This window comes from Colletotrichum costaricense (genome assembly GCF_030867565.1).
Source record: "Colletotrichum costaricense strain IMI 309622 chromosome Unknown Scaffold_11.1, whole genome shotgun sequence".
NCBI lineage: Eukaryota > Fungi > Ascomycota > Sordariomycetes > Glomerellales > Glomerellaceae > Colletotrichum > Colletotrichum costaricense.
In genome coordinates this window covers 1,700,094-1,717,620 of record NW_026848240.1, presented here as the reverse complement: position 1 = coordinate 1,717,620, position 17,527 = coordinate 1,700,094, and the positions used below count along the sequence as shown (strand labels likewise).

The 17,527-nt window shown below is 33.7% G+C and overlaps 3 protein-coding genes across 3 annotated transcripts; 1 reads left to right on the top strand and 2 right to left on the bottom strand.

The window, feature by feature from the left end:
* Nucleotides 1-1,585: 1,585 nt before the first annotated feature.
* Nucleotides 1,586-3,467, top strand: CCOS01_10909 (GMC oxidoreductase; the record flags this gene model as incomplete). Its single annotated transcript, XM_060459062.1, has 2 exons — nt 1,586-1,813; nt 1,863-3,467. 2 exons carry the CDS (start codon nt 1,586-1,588, stop codon nt 3,465-3,467), a joined length of 1,833 nt encoding a protein of 610 aa, XP_060310864.1.
* Nucleotides 3,468-3,935: 468 nt separating this feature from the next.
* On the bottom strand, nt 3,936-4,800 carry CCOS01_10908 (cutinase; the record flags this gene model as incomplete). Its single annotated transcript, XM_060459061.1, has 3 exons — nt 3,936-4,206; nt 4,273-4,484; nt 4,600-4,800. 3 exons carry the CDS (start codon nt 4,798-4,800, stop codon nt 3,936-3,938), a joined length of 684 nt encoding a protein of 227 aa, XP_060310863.1.
* Nucleotides 4,801-6,007: 1,207 nt separating this feature from the next.
* On the bottom strand, nt 6,008-7,131 carry CCOS01_10907 (uncharacterized protein; the record flags this gene model as incomplete). Its single annotated transcript, XM_060459060.1, has 3 exons — nt 6,008-6,173; nt 6,224-6,590; nt 7,104-7,131. Coding segments are annotated over 3 exons (561 nt in total), but the record flags the coding sequence as incomplete, so codon positions are not given.
* Between the last annotated feature and the right edge of the window lie 10,396 nt (nt 7,132-17,527).

Below are 17,527 nucleotides of genomic sequence, written 5' to 3'. Positions count from 1 at the left end.
GAAGATATCCTGCTGTTAAACATGCTAGACACGAACGCTTGAAGCTCGCTAGAGCCCCTGCTTGTTTTACTCGTGCCCGCGGATCACTGGTGTTGGTCCTGTCACTGTGAGGCGGCCTAACACGGAAACGAGTATTACCTCCGCATCACAGCAAGCGGAAATTGCCATGCTCGTATGCGGCACAGCTGCCCAACATCCGCTGATCTTACGTTCACGCTAGGCTCAGGTTAGCCAGAATCTTCAGCAATTCTGCCAAGCCGACCGAAATAATGCAGCCGCTGGAGGCCGCAAGACGGAACGGGTTGAACTTTATTATTGCCGCCGAAAGAGTCTAGGCCTTGACAGTGAGAGGTAATGCCAGAAATTTGGCGTCTCCTTGTGACTATTCGAAGTTTAACGAGGCCGACTACTGCAGCTAGCGTAACTTGACACTTCATTAATTCTGGCCACAGGAAAATGGCCCAGCTGATTGCGCATAATGTTCAAGCTCCCAGGCGCTTGCCAGCGAGAGGACAATAATCAGCCAATCAATCCAGCAACAGCTAACTCCTCCATCATGACCGCTTCACTACGGGCCGAGGCCAATGTATGCATTCTTCAAGAGTTGCCCTCTGCACCGTTGGTTGGGACTGTTGGCACAGCACGCATGGTACGATAGATGTTGCTAGCGCTGTAGCTTTCGGAATGCCTGCAGCAAATCCCCTGCAGTGATCCACTGACTTGCGTCATCCACACAAAAGTTCTGCGCCGATCCGTATCTGTCAAGTGAGTGTGCGGCGCGGGGAGTTTCGCCGCGGGACGAGACCCGTGGTGCCGTCCCTAGCTCCAACCGTTAGATGGACTTTGCTGGGGTTGCGCGGGACATCATCCATCTTTGGTTTCACTGACAAGCTCATGGTCAGCAAGGTGAAATTTTTTCGGCAATGCGCACTGGTAACAACGCGTCTTGAATGCCTCTATGAACCAAAGTGAAAGGTGCCTGAATCCTCGGAACCGCACACGTAACAGAACTGCTACTTCGACCTTGTCAAATTGAGGATACAAATGTTAACTTGCGGAAGGCTACAGACATAGGGAGCAGGCTAAGTACATGCATCCCCATATCCACTTGTCCAAGCCTGTGTCAGTGGATAGACATGGCTTCCAGTTGTTAATGGTTCGCAAAGTGAAACTCGCTTTCGGTCTGCGAGTAGAAAGAAAACCGATATGCTGTGCCTTTTTCGAATAAGGTCGCTCAGAGCTCATGAGCTGTTCGCCCGGAAATCAAGAAAGCGTGATGAACTCAGGCCCTGTCGTGTTGGTATTCTCTCCCAAAGACAACCAACGAATGCAACCAAAGACTGCGATAGTGGATTCTGACCAGGGCATTGCGGACTATCCTACCAGCAGAGGCTAGATTCATGCAGTTGGCTGAATGTGTGCCTACTTGCTTACTGTGGAGTGTTGATGGCCATCCATCCTAGCATCGCACACTAGGCGAAGTCACGTCAGTTGAGATAAGAAAACCCTCTTGTGCAAGCTGAAGTTAAAGTCTTTCTCCCTTTGTAATCTTGACTACAGCCGCCAAAAACTCAGAAGAAATACCATGTCTTCTTTCCAAGATCTCGATTCCTCTTTCGACTACATTGTTGTAGGTGGTGGAACAGCGGGTCTAGTTGTGGCTTCTCGCCTTAGCGAAGACAACGGCACTCGTGTTCTAGTTGTTGAAGCTGGTGCCGACAAGAGCGCGGACCCTTTGGTCTTGATGCCTGGCTTAGTGGCAGGCGTCTATGGAAAGGATGAATATGACTGGAATTTCACCTCAGCGCCTCAGGTGAGCCAACCCCTTTATCGGCCGACTGCAATCATCTGACCTTGGCTAGCCTGGTTTGAACAACCGAAGAATTAACCAAGCACGAGGCAAAATGCTTGGAGGCAGCTCTGCCTTAAACTTCATGTTGATGCTGTATCCATCAAGGGGAGTTTTAGATGCATGGGGTGCGCTGGGCAACGCCGGCTGGAGTTTCGACGAGCTGGCGCCTTATTTCCGCAAGTTTGGCACTGATCATCCTCCTCCCCAGTCCGCAAAGGACATAGTTGGGCTGGACTACCACGATCAAACTTTGAGCGGAAAAGGCCCAATTCAGGTCTCCTTTGGCGAAGGCTACAGCTCTATGAACGCTGCGTGGATGAGCACATTCGATAAGCTTGGCCTTGGCGTGACTGGTGATCCTCGGAGTGGGAAGGCCTATGGTGCTTTTCAGAACCCGTGCAGCATTGATCCGGAGAACAAGACGAGAAGCTTCGCGGCGAGCGCTTATTACACACCGGAAGTGGCTGCACGACCAAACCTGGTAGTCTTGACCGAGACACAGGTCAGGAAAGTCATCTTTGATACTGCCGGAGACGGTGTATCTGCGACTGGCGTTCTCATTGTCAGCAAGGCTGGCGAGGAGAAGATAATCGAGGCGAAAGGGGAAGTGATCCTTGCTGCAGGAACTCTCCAAACACCTCAGCTATTGGAGCTGTCTGGCGTTGGTGGGAGAGACTTGCTCGAGAGCCACGGCATTCCTGTGGTGATTGATAATTCCAATGTTGGAGAGAACTTGCAGGATCACCCGATTGTCTGCCAAAGCTTTGAGGTCAATGAAGGAGTGCCGTCAGCGGATGTTCTCCGAGACGGAAACATCCTCAACGCTGTTGTCGGCCAGTATATGGCCACGCGTGAGGGCCCACTGGGCCAGAGCACAATTAGCGCTGCTTACACGCCTCTCGCCGACAACAACGGGCTGTTGTCAGGAGACGCAAAGAAATCTCTTCTGGCTACACATGGAAAGCATGCGAGCTCGCCGACTGGAAAGCTTGTGCGCTCTCTTATCGAGACATTGGACGAGCCAAGCAGCGAATACCTGCTTTTTCCTTCTCAAATCACGATTAATGATCATCCAGCCAACATGGCCGAGTACATTTTGCCTTCCAAGCCGGAGAATTACATCACTGTTATGACAGTGTTGAACCACCCGTTTTCTCGGGGAACGGTCCACATTACTAGCCCTGATTTCAAAGCGTTGCCAACATGGGATCCGCAATACAACTCAAATCCCCTCGACCTGGAGCTTCTGGCCCGCAACGTTCAATTTGTCGAGCGAATCGTAGGCACTGAACCTTTCAGCTCGCTACTCAAGCCTGGAGGGAAACGCTTGCCCGAGTTGATGGGCGACAACTTGGAGACTGCCAAGGAGATTGTGCGTCAAAGACAGATTTCAGTGTTCCATGTTTCGGGCAGTTGTGCTATGATGCCACAGGAGGATGGTGGCGTTGTTGACGAGCGACTAAGGCTCTATGGGGCGAAGAATCTTCGCATTGTCGATGCCAGTGTCTTCCCGATTGAGCCCTTGGGTAACATCCAGAGCACTGTTTATGCGGTTGCCGAAAGGGCCGCTGACATCATAAAAGAAGATATGATGACTGCTAGAGTCCAGGGGTAAGGAACGGGATGAAGAATTGGGGATGAGCTGCTGTCACAAATCATCGCAAGCTTACTCGGACAATTTTAATAATGTAGTACGGACCTGGCTCAGGACCAGATACGTAATGCATGTACTGTTAGATCGGATACATGTAGTGACATTAGGCAGTCATGTGAGAGACTGGACGAGCGTCCCAGATATCGCTATCGTCACTCTTGAGCATCGAACATACTGACAGTGAGTTTGAATCTCGGATGGCCTCAGCCGTAGTGTAGTAGAATCAGGGTCGGGAGAAGTGATCGAGTATGGCAAGATGCTTTAATTGTGGTCAACACCATCTACAATATCAAAACATGATTCAGTAATTCCAGCTATCCCAGCACCATCCTCGCTTGCTGCGTGGTCCCCCGTGATGTTCTCTAAATCAAAACATATGTCAAATGGTACTAGGTCAAAGACGATCTAGTGTGCAAGTTGTGGTAGATATCAAAGATTGCCGATCTTACCGGTCAAAAAGTCAACTGCCTCGGGAACATGGCGTTCATAATCAAGGTGAGCAGGCGTGATCTCGAGAGTGCCAGTGCACACCTTATCGCCTTCGTTGCAAATGAGTTTCAGTTTGTCTTTGGGGAAGTTGGGAATCTGGCCCTTGTCCTGCTGATTTTGGGTGTCGCCATAGGTGACGACCCCCAAGATCTTGCTCTTGACTGCATCAGGGAGCTTCTCAATCGCGCGATGTGCGGTGGCAGCTCCTTGACTATAGAACACTCCATTGTCAGTCTCAAGTCGTTGATATTGCATTAACCCGCAGGAATATGCATACCTATAGCCTCCAGCTACGACCTTTGACTTGTCGCACTTATTGGTAGCATCGGTCAAAAGCCGCTTCATCTCATCAACGCCGACGGGATCAGCTCCTCCGGGGAGGAAGTTGGTCGTGAGACCAGCGGCGTAATCAACTCCTTCTGTCGCCACTTTGTTTTCGCCGTACTTTTTCTTCAGACCGTCTGAAGTCGGAGGTCCAACGGTCGACCCCTGGAAGATTTGACGTCAGTCATCTGATGTGTATATGCGTTTCCCCCTCATGCACATCGCGAATACGGTCTAGGCTTATCCGGACACGGGACTCCGAAGCGCGGCGGGGACTTACCATGTTTCCGACTTCCGTAGAACCCCGGGCGAAGATAAAGATGACATCACGGCAGCCTCCTTGCGTGTATTCTTTTGCTATTGTTCCGGTCTGGCGGCTCTGGAGTTGAACTGTGGTATCGACCTGGGCGCGGTGGATTAGGAGAATTGGACTACAGAGTGCGGTGGCAGTCAAAGTCAAGATAGTAATCTGAGTCTTCATCTTCTGATATATTGATGATAGCGGTGGTTAGATCTCGTGTAACATATGTAGGTGCAAAGAAAAAATGGCTAGAGTGTGCTGTTATTCGAGTTATGTATGCGGTGCCGTTCTGACTTTCATATTGATGGTGGTTAGCCTTGAAGGCCTGGATTTATATCTGAAATCAGTAGGTAGGTCATCCTCATCGATGGATCTGGAGGCTCGGTAAGTACTTTCGGCAAAGAAGGCGAATTCGATGCCTCATGTCTCGGCATAGGGACATACACTGATTGAGCTTTGAACGGGACTTACGATGCCCACGCATCATGAGGCCGGTGGGAGGGTGCCAGCGTCTTCAGGTCATGTCAACTGGGTTTCTCTCGTCACGTCATATTACCAACACACATTAGCGTTGCTCGGATCGCCTGGAAAGTTGCATTGTATCATCAGAAGGCCGTGGTGTTGCCAGAAATTACGACAAGATGGCGATTTGATGAAATGATTGACATCATGAATCGTTCTGCTTCGGGACGTGAGTGCAACGAGCCTGTTACTGTATTCAAATCCTCTGACTTCGACAGGAATGAAGGGTCACCCTTGCAACGGACTCTCGGTTTGCTCAATGAGCGAACGTAATCGCATAGGGAGGACGTTCTGGGCCGAGACCTTTCTCGGAACACTACTAACATGGCATGAATTGTGACACTCGATTTAAGTCAGTAGTGTATGCTGCTTGCGATGACGTTAGTATCAACTCCTGATTAGTGGCTAACACCGCGCTAATCAAGAGTTGATAACAACGCCAGGCGTGGCACCAATCCATGTCTAAAAAACGAATACCCAAAAGGCAGATAGTCATGACATAAGGTAGGATATGACAACGGAGAATCAATATCATGACATATCATCATCGCCGTGGAAACCTTCTCAGTGGAATCCTGGTGTGACTCACCGAACCAATACCCGGCCATTGGCCCATCTTTTGAGGCGGTGACGTTTGTTGAATGGGTCAAGCATAGACTCGCCTCTGAGCCGCTTGTTCGTGCCTACTAGCTTCCACTCAACTTTGAAGCCTTCACTTCAATACCCGACTTCTGGGTCGCAGCACTTCCAAATTGAATCAGCACACAATCTTTGTTGATCCTGAAATCTACCAACAAGAAGCCATGCTTGGATGAGAGGATGAGGTGCCGCAACTGTGAAGGCGTTCCGACGTGTCCCTTTCTCATTAGTATAGGCCACCGCCGCGCCGCTGCGAAGAAGCATCTTGACAGCTTCCAACCTCCCAAAAGTACAAGCGGCCATCAAGGGGCTTCTTTGTCAGAGCTTCCCGCCGGGCACGGTTGGTACTCGGATCACAGAGATAGTCTAGCTGGCATGATGCCCATCGGAACCTGGAACCATTAAGTATCGCAAATTGGTGAGAGAGTGGAATTGAGCTCACATTCCTTGTGCTCCGTTGACAAGCTGGTGCCGGATCTCTTCGGCAAATAGCGGATTCTGGATGCTGAGATTGTGCGGTTGTCTTCTGTGGGCCATCTCGGCACGGATGTAGATATCGAGGTCTTCTGTATGAGCCGCAATCTCGATATGAGCGAACTCAGCTGCGAACTCGTCTTGAATTACCGGCTCGTCTCGGCTGAACACTGCAATGCTGGCGGAAAACGATGCCTCAAAAAGGAATTTGATAGCTTCAGCTACTTCCGCCACGTTGTCTCCACATTCGTCAAGCCCGTCCAAGACAATGAAGACCTTTGCGTACACCGAGATGATGGTCAATATCGGATCAAGCAAATCTTTTGGCCCAGGTTCTGCATTAAGACCACTTGCCGATTTCAACCCCGCGTGGTATTCCTCAAGAATGCCGAAAGCCTCGTGGTTCTGCTGGCCTAATTGGACGGCTATTGTGCTTAAGACGTTGAGAAGCTTCTGGCTGTCAATGTTTTTGTAATCACAATAGAAGAATGCTACGGCGACCGATTGACTGCTTTTTTGTAGGGTTTTCTCAATGACCATGCTGGATAGAATCGTCTTCCCAGCTCCGGGGATCCTACTCAACCAGAGACCGGAGCGTGGGAGGTCAGCCCACTTAAAAAACGTAGAATTACTCTCTGTGAGCCATAGTCCAGTCAGGGGTTGGCGTAATCGACTCGACGTTTGTAAGTTGACCTGAGGTTTGACCCTCATGAAATAGTCGATTATCTTTTGACGCTTTTCATCATACTCGATCCTGATCTGAATGGCAGTTAGGCGCTCCACTTTCTGATTCAATCAACTGATGCTTTCAATGATGCTGTCTTGCTTTTCCAAACACTTCAACATACTCTCGAGAGTGTCTGTAGACAGGGCCAGAGAATTAGTGCTTCGATGACCTTCAATTTGTGCAAGCAGGCTCTTAGTGTCATCAGCGGAGAAAGGCCATTTCAGGCTGTGGTATACTGCTTCCCATCTACTTCCCTCGTTGAATCCGGACAACGGCTTGTCGAGACGTTTTCCGACAGCGAGTGGAGTTTGCCGACAAGCGTGGAGATGATGTGCCTTGAATGCCGAAATAGAGGTCTCTTGTTCGAGTGACGACGCAAGGAGGGAAAGGTTCTGCAAAACCCCTGACAGATTTCTGGTTTAGTTAGCAAGATCTTTGTGTCGGATTAGAAGTCTAATTCGACCGCAGCATACGGCTAACTACGCAGGGGCTAATTAAGGGCCCTATTTACGATTATTATAGCTAGCCTAACTTATAATTAAAACCTCCTTTTTATACTTATATATAAATTTATATAATTTAATTAATCTCTTTATTAATTTATAATTTAAACTAATTACTTTATAATAAGAATATTAATACTAATTAGTAATTAAATTCTATTATTATAAATTAGTAAGGTATCTCGTTATATAAAAAAACGACCTCTTAATATTATATAAAATAGGAGATTTATACTAATTAACTTTATAAAAGTAAATAAAAAAAGAAGCGATTTTTAAATATTATATAGAATTAAGTAATCGTAGCCTTTTATTATTTATAAAAAGTTAACGTTTATTATATTAAACTATATTAATTAATAAAACTACTTAAATAACTAGTTTTTTATTATTATTTTAAATAGTTTTTTTATTAAATAACCTTTTTATAGCTAGCCCGTAATTAGAAATTAACTAGTTAAATTAGTAAAAAAAGATACTTATATAGCGACTATTTACTTAATTAATTAGCGTAATAAACGAGCTTAATAATATAGTATAAAAGAGTACTACGTAATTAAAAAAAAGGATTTTTAAACGTAAATATTTTTATTTAGTAATAAAAATAATTTTATAAGAGTTATAAAACTAAGAGATCTATAGTATATAAAAAGGTTTATTATTATAAGGGTTTTATAAATATAACTATAAGCTCATAATCTAAATAACCTTTTTATTATTTTTTTAACTACCCCCCGGGTATTATTTAAAAATATAATATAAGGGACAGTTTAATAAGAGAGGAGAGGATTTAAAAATTTTAATAATATTAAGCTAAAAATATTATAAATTTTAAAAATTAACTTAAAAAAAAAGCGGCTATTTTAAAATAGTTTTATAACCTCTTAATAAAGTTATTATTAATTTAAAAAAAAGGCTAAAAAAACGAGGATCTAAGGGGGAAAAAAGAAATCCTTTAAAAAGCTACTAAAAGGCTTTTTTTTATATTAGCTCTTAGTACGAAATTATTAATTTTAAAAAACTAACTAAGTAATAAAAAGAATTATTAATAAATAATAATTATTTAATAATAATTAAGTTATAAAAAAAGATTACTTAAGAGATATAAAATAAAGTATTAAAAAGTAATTAAAAAAAAGATTTTTAAAATAATTAACTTTACTTAGTATAAGTAGTAAGTAAGTATTTTTAATAAGTTTTTTAAACTTACGATCTTATAAAAAAGAGGGCTTAACTTCGCTAACCGTACTTAACTACTTATTTAGCTTATAATAGCTTATTTAGTTCCTAACTACTTATCCAGCTCTTTTACGAACTACCCGGCGTTTATTTTTAATTATTTTTTTAAAATACTACCCTAGAAAAAGTAGGTTAAAGAAAGAAGTAATTTAGAAATTACGTAAAGTACGAGGCCTAGGGGGGTAGAAGTTAAAAATATATAGAATAGCAAAAATTAGTAACTAATAAAAATCTTAAGATTAATTACTTCGTTTTTTTATAATAATATAAACGTCTATTACTATTATTAAAAAGAGAACTACTAAAACCTACTTTTTTATATTAAATAAAAAAAGGATCTTAATAAGTATAATAACTAGCAATTTAAAAAAGTAATAGTAATTACTAAAAATAATAAAAATAAAAGTAGTAATAAAATAGTAAGAGGAAATAGGAATTACTTAAACTTTGATAAATTCGTTAAGTAATAAAAGTACGGATTTAATATAGTTAGTACGTAAATTAAATATATCCTTATTAAAATTAAATACGCTAGTAATTATTAATATAAATATAAATTAGAGTACGACTTTTAGTAAGTTAGGGTAAGAAAGAAGAAGAAGAAACCCGATTTTAAATAAAATCCTAATTTTTTATAAATAAGTAAATATTAACTTAGATTATTAAAAAACGTAAATATATAGGATTGCGAATTAGCTTAATAATAAGTAAATTAACGTAATATTAATTTATTTAATTAAGGTTTATAAAAAAAAGGGGCTATAGGGGTAATTTTTATTTTATAAAATTGTAAATAATTTTAATTACTAACTAAATAAATAGTTTATAAGCGTAAGCTTAGGAATTATAAAAGTAATTAATAAACTTTTTTATAAATAAGGGGTATTATTAGCGTAATTATAATTATAAAAACTATATAAAATCTTAGTAATAACGATTATAAAAAAGGAATTCGTATTATAGAACTAAGTATAAGTTAATAAAACGTATAATTATTTTAATAAGTTTATAAAAAGGGTAAATAACTTAGATTTCGTTTTTATAATTATTAATAATAATCTATTATTATAAAAGGATATATAAAAATAAAATATAATACTAGACGTATAACGATTAATAATTTTATTTATTTTAATTTATAGCTTATTATTATTATTAATACGAAATTTAGTATTAATTAATTAATAAAAAAGGAGGTAAACGACCCGAAGTTATTAATAATACGTAATAATATAAGGATCGTATATAAATATTAAAAGTATAGTAGTAAATACGAGGTAATTTATAAATTTTAAAAAGATTTTTTTAAAAAAGAAATTATATTCTAAGGGGAAGTACGAGGTTTTATAAAAAACCCTAATAATATTTTATAATTATTATAAAAAAGTTAAAATTAGGGAATATTAATATTATTTAGTAATTAATATCGTATTTATAAATAAAGCCTCTAATTATTATTATAAAGCGGTACGTAATTTTAATTAGAACTACTTTTTTAGTATTATTAACGTAATCCGAAACTATTTCGAGACTTATAATAAAAATCTAAAGCTCTTATTTAAGTTATAAATAATTTTTTTTATATTTATAGCTAGGATAATAGAGGGTAAATTATAAATAAAAATCTTTAAAGAGCTTATTAATTAAATTAATAAGTTAATAAAAACCTAGCTAAATAAGGGGATTAATAAGTAAAAAGTTAAATATTTTTATACTATAATTTAGTACGTATTAAAAATAAAAATAACCTTATATTAAGTACTTAAAAAATATAAAATACTCTACTTAAAACTAAGATTTAGTTTTAATATTAAAATAAAAATACTATACTAAACCTATTTTTAAATATATAACGGCCCTTATTAATAATATTAGGTCGATTAAATATATAATAAAAAAAAAAGAAACTAAGTATAATAATTATTAATAAAGAGGCTTAGATTTATTAAATAAATAGAAATTTAATTTATAAATAAAGTAATAAAAAAAGTAATATTTTATTTATAAAAAGGATAGATATTAGTTAAGTAATTACTTTAAAAAAGAGCGTACTAAATTATATAAATAATATAAAAAGTTAAGAGTAATAAATAATAAAACTAGCTTTTATTAGTTTAATTAATTCTTTATTATATATAAGGATAGATCCGGGAGTAGGGAACTTAGTAATAGTAGCTAAAATAGCGGCCTAAAGTATTTACCCTCCCTAGGAAATTTAGAAAATAAAAAAGATCTTACCCCTTATATTAACGAATTAAATTATAACGAAATTAATAATATTAATTATTTATTTTTTTATACTCTTAGTTTTTAAAAAATATACGAGGCTAAATAAATAAAAAATAATAGAAGCTCTTAATAAGTAAGCTTTTATTTATAAATAGTAAAGAAAAGTCCTTTAAATAACGGATATAGAAGTAGATAAAAAGACGAATTTAATAGTATAGAATTTTATTTTTTTAATACTTAAAGAGAAAATACTACTTTTATTAATATTAAAAAAGGAAAATAGTACTAAGTAATTTTAAGAATAGCTAAAGGGGTCCTTTTTATATTATTTAAATTATTTAAATACTAAGCTCGTATAAGTATTTTATATAAGTAAAAAATACGACCTAAATAATTTTTATAAAATTATCTTAAATACTAAGGTATTATAATAGTTAATAAGAGGGAAGGGGTAATTCTAAATATTATAAAAAATTATGCTAATAATACTTAATATATTAATAATAAGTATTATAAAAATTAGCTTTAACCTAAATAAAAAAATCGTTACTTTAAGTATAGTAAAAATAGAGACGTATTTTAAAATAATAACTTTTTATATTTTATTTATTAATACCCTATTTCTTTTATATTTAAAGAATATAGATTAACTAAGTATTATATTTAATAATACGAAGAATAGAATTTTTAATAATAAGTACTTTAAAATAGTTAAACAACGATAGGGGTACGCGTTTATAAAGCTTATTAACGATACGAAGTTAATTAATTATTTAATAAAAAATAAGCTTAAATAATTATATTAGAGATTTGGGTACTTATTAATTACGAGGCTATATAACCTCTTAAAGTAATTAGGTACTTATTAATTACGAGGCTATATAACCTCCTAAAGTAATTAGGTAATAATAATATCAAAATAGGGGCGCTAGAATAATTAACGAAAGTATATTACTAATACTAAATAAATACGTAAAATTTACGTAAATTTAAATTTAAATTACGTAATAAGCTTAATTTTAATTAGGAAATCGTTATTAATATTTTTTATTTAAATAGTCGACCGGTCTTATATATAATTAACAAGGTTATATTATTTTAGGTGGGGTAATTCTTTTAAGATTTATAAATAAAAATAGTATAAATAGTTTTATAAAAAAGCTAGATCGATATATACTAAGGACTACTAAATAGTATTAAAACTAACGTTAATATAAGTTTTAAGTTAATAAAATTTAAAAAAAATACGATGGCTTATAATATATAGCTAAAAATCGTACTTATAAAAGCGTATTATAATATTAAAAAAGTAAAAAGGGTATATTAGTAACTAAAAAGGGCGTTTAAAATTATTAAAAAAGAAAATCCCGATTTTACTAATAATAAATACTTCTAAATAGTACTTAAATATTATAATAATACTATAGCCCCCCGATAGAGCAATCTACCGGGGCCGTACTATATATTACGTATTAGGGAAAACTAGGTATAATACGCTCTATACTTAACTACTAATTAAAATAGCTCCTAACTTTTTACTACCCGCTTATAAAGCGAGCTTTATTTACTCTAACGTATATAGGACCTCTTAATACTAACTTACGTAAATAACTAAGTTTAGTATAATCTATTTTTTTATATAAATATTATTATTACCTAGGGGGTCCTATAAGAGTTATTTAAAGCGCTAACTTATTACTCTAACTTTATATACTTTTAACTTATTTATTATAATTATTATAACTAAGCTAGTATTAATATATTAGATCTTAATATTTATATTAACTTAGCTATTTATAATATTTATAATATTACTTAGCTAAATTCCGTATTATTAAAAAGTACTTTACTATTTTTTAAATATATTTATATTAATTATAATAGTTATAGCGTTAAGCTAGCTAAAAAGGGCGCTTAGCCCGAGAGGGGTAGACTTATTAACGGGTATTTTTAAAGAGTTCTAGCTTATTAATTACTAATTATATACTAAGAATAAAATAAGTTCTTATTGAGGTAGTATTTTAACTAGCTAACTTCTTAACTAGTTATTTAACTTAGTTTATATATTAATAAGTTTATTTAGTAAATTTATTTAGTAGATTTATTTAGTAAATTTATTTAATAAATTTATTTAGTTTAAATAAAAAGTAGCTTTAGGTAATATTAAAAGCGATAAGAATAAAAAAAATCTTTATAAGCTCTAGTATAAAAAGTAATAAATATTAGCCTATTTAGCCCTTTTTTTAAAAACCTCTACGTTATTATTAAAGTTTAGAACCTCTATAGTTAAGGGCCGCCTCTAACTATTATAACCGATTATTATAACTAACTATTATAACTAATTATTACGGCCGACTTCTATTATTAACTTTTTTAGTTAGTACTACTATATAAATATATTATTTAGCTTATTATTAATAAGTAACTAAAGAGGGCAGCTTACTTATCTTAAATTAAATAGTAATTTTCGTATCGAAATTATTATATTATGTTAAGCGCGTATTTAAGATATATTACGTATATTATATAATTAAAAAGTATATTATATTGTATAATTTCCTTTAAAAGCGTAATCCCGTTAAGGTCGATTTTTTATATTTATAAAGCCGGAAAAAAAAACTACTATATAATAATACTATAGGACCTAATAATTTTATATTAATAGTTTTAATATTTAAAATATATTTAAGAACGACCTTAGCCTCGCTATTATTATTAAATATAAGCTAACGGGCCTAAGTAATTAAAAAAATAATACGGGTATTACGTAAAATAAGTATAAAAAAATAAGTTAATAAGATAATTATTATACGTAATAGGCCTAATATAGGGGCTAATTTAAATATATTCCTAAATTCGGATATATAAGTTTAGTATAAAATTACTTAGTAATAGGCTAAGCTATATAAATTAATTTTTATTAATAAGCGCTCTTATATAATTATAAGAAATTATAACTAGTTATTTAAAATATTAATTATTATAGTTAGATTATATTATATAGATTTTATTAAAGTAATTTTTAATTTATAAAAAGAAAAAGAGCTAAGGGAAACTATATAACTTATAGTAGAGGTATAAAAGATTATTTTTAATATAGTGGTTTTTTTTTTTAGCTTTATAAATATAAAAGATCGATCTTAACGGGATTACGTTTTTAAGAGAAATTATATAATATAATATACTTTTTAATTATATAATACGTATAATATATCCTAAGTATACGCTTAATATAATATAATAATTTTAATATAAAAACCGCTATTTAATTCGGGATAGGTAAGCTACCCTTTTTAGTTACTTATTAATAATAAGCTAAGTAATATACTTACGTAGTAGTACTAGTTAGAAAGGTTAATAATAAAGGTTAGCCGTAATAATTAGCTATAATAGTTAGTTATAATAATTAGTTATAATAATTAGAAACGGCCCTTAATTATAAAGGTTCTAAACTTTAATAATAACATAGAGGTTTTTAAAAAAAGGGCTAAATAGGCTAATATTTATAAAGCTCGTAAAAATTCTTTTTATCTTTATCGCTTCTAATATTACCTAAAACTGCTCTCTATTTAAACTAAATAAATTTACTAAATAAATTTACTAAACAAATTTACTAAATAAATCTACTAAATAAACTTATTAATATATAAACTACTACCTCAATAAGAACCTACTCTCCTAGTATATAGTTAATAATTAGTAAGCTAGAACTTTTTAAAAATGCTTATTAATAAGTCTGCCCCTCTCGGGCTAGGCGCCCTCTTTAGCTAGCTCGACGCTATAGCTATTATAACTAACGTAAATATACTTAAAAAATAGTAAAGTACTTTTTAATAGTACGGAATTTAGCTAAGTAATATTATAAATACCGTAAATAACTAGGCTAGTACGGATATTAAGATCTAGTATATTAATATTAACCTAGTTATAATAGTTATAATAAATAGGCTAGAGGTATATAGGGTTAGGGTAATAAGCCGGCGCTTTAAATAACTCTTATAGGACCCCCTAAGTAATAATAATACTTATATAAAAAAATAAATTATATTAGACTTAGCTACTTATATAGGTTAATATTAAGAGGTCCTATACGTATTAAAGTAGGTAAAGCTCGCTTTATAAGCGGGCGGTAGAAGGTTAGGAGTTATTAATAAAAGGGAGATAATAGTCGAGTCGGTTAACTACTATTTTAATTAGTAGTTAAGTATAGAGCGTAATATACTTAGTTTTCCTTAATACGTAATATACAGTACGGCCCCGGCGGATTGCTCCGTCGGGGGGAAATTATTTTTAATAAAATCGTTATAATAATATTAATAAATAATAAGAAAAAGAAAATTATTAAAAGGGTACTAATATTATTAATAAAATAGCGTAAAAGATTATAATAATAAGCCCTAATATAATAATTTATTACTAATAACGAGGTAATTAATACTTTTTATATAGTAAAAAAAAAAGCCGATTTTAAGCTAGTAATTAAACTATATAAGAAAGGTATTATTATAATTATTAAAAAGCTATATAAGGGATTAGATTTTATTAAAATAAATACTCTATACGATTAAAGGGTTTATTAATTTATCTACTATAATTTTAAAAAAATATAAAAATCTTTATTCCCCCGACGGAGCAATTTACTAGGGCCGTACCGTATATTACGTATTAGGGAAAACTAAGTATATTGCGCTCTATACCTAATTACTAATTAAAATTAACTAACTTAACCGTTATTTTTTTTTTTATTAACTCCCGACCTTCCCCCGTAGTCCTCTAAGTTTTAACTATTTAAAGGGTAAGTTATACTTATTTTAATATATATAAGACCTCTTAATACTAGCTTACGTAAGTAACTAGATCTTATATTATATACTCTTTTTTATTAAAAATTAGGGGGCCCCTTATATATTCCTTTATATTTATAATATAACCTATATTAAAGGGATTTTTAGCTCCGTAAAATATAATTTTTAAATTAATATTAATATACCGGATTTTAATATCCGTATTAGCCCGGCTATTTATAATATTCGTACTATTACCTAGCTAAATTCCGTATTATTAAAAAGTACTTTACTAATCCTTAGGCATACTTACGTTAGCTACGATAGCTATAGCGTTGAGCTAGCCGAGGGCACCTAGCCCGAGAGGGGTAGACTTATCGATAGGCATCTTTAGAGTTCTAGCCTACTAATTACTAACTATATACTAGGAGTAGAGTAGTAGTTTATATATTAATAGGTTTATTTAGTAGATTTATTTAGTAGATTTATTTAGTAGATTTGTTTAGTTTAAATAGAGCTTTGGGTAATATTAAAAGCGATAAGAATAAAAAAAATCTTTACGAGTTCTGAGTAGTAGATATTAGCCTATTTAGCCCTTTTTCTAAAAACCTCTACGTTACTATTAAAATTTAGAACCTTTACGGTTAAGGGCCGCCTCTAACTATTACGACCGACTATTATGGCTAACTATTATAGCCGACCTTTACCGTTAACTTTTTTAACTAGCGCCGCCGCAGGGTAGCTTACTTATCCTAAATTATATAGTAGTTTTTATATTAAAATTACTATATTACGTTAAGTACGTACTTAGGGTACATTACGCATATTATATAGTTAAAAAGTATACTATATTATATAATTTTTTTTAAAAGTATAATCCCGTTAAGGTCGATCTTTTATGCCTATAAAGCTAGAAAAAAACCACTATATAAAAATCTTTATATATTTAAATTACGAATAGTACGTAAAATTAAAAAAAAAAGAATACCCTAATTATATAAGAAATCTAAGTATATAATATAGGGGTATAGTAATATTAAAAAGGCGACGCTACTTACTTAATTATTTATAGTATAGTACTATAGCTAATAAGTAATAATAGTATTAATAATATTATTATAAAAAAAGGGATACGAGATTTAGAACTATAATATTACTTAGGCCTATACTTAATTAGTTATAGGGCTTATAAAAAAAATCCTAGCCTATTTACTAAAGAAAATAGCTAGTAAGTACTTAGAAAGTACGATTATTAAAGTACTTAAACTACTATATAGGTTTATAAAATTAAGTACTTATTAATAGGCTATATATTACGATTTTTATATTAATTAATTATTAATAATTATATTTACGTACGACCTATACTTATTAATTTCTAAATTCAAAAATAAATAATTTAAAATTATTAAAATATAGATTAATAATATCCCCCTAACGGAGTAATCCGCCGGGGCCGTACCGTATATTATATATTAGGGAAAACTAGGTATATTACGCTCTATACCTAACTACTAATTAAAATAGTTAACTAACTCGACCGTTATCTTCTTTTTATTAATAGCTCCCGACCTTCTTTTATAATTTTCTAAGTTCTAGCTGTTTAGAGGGCGAGCTATACCTATTTTAATATATATAAAACCTCTTAGTACTAGCCCATATAAATAGCTAGATCCCGTATTATATACTCCTTTTTATTAAGGGTTAAGGGGCCCTTTATATATTCCTTTACGTTTATAATATAGCCCGTATTAAAGGGATTTTTAGCTCTATAAAATATAATTTTTAAA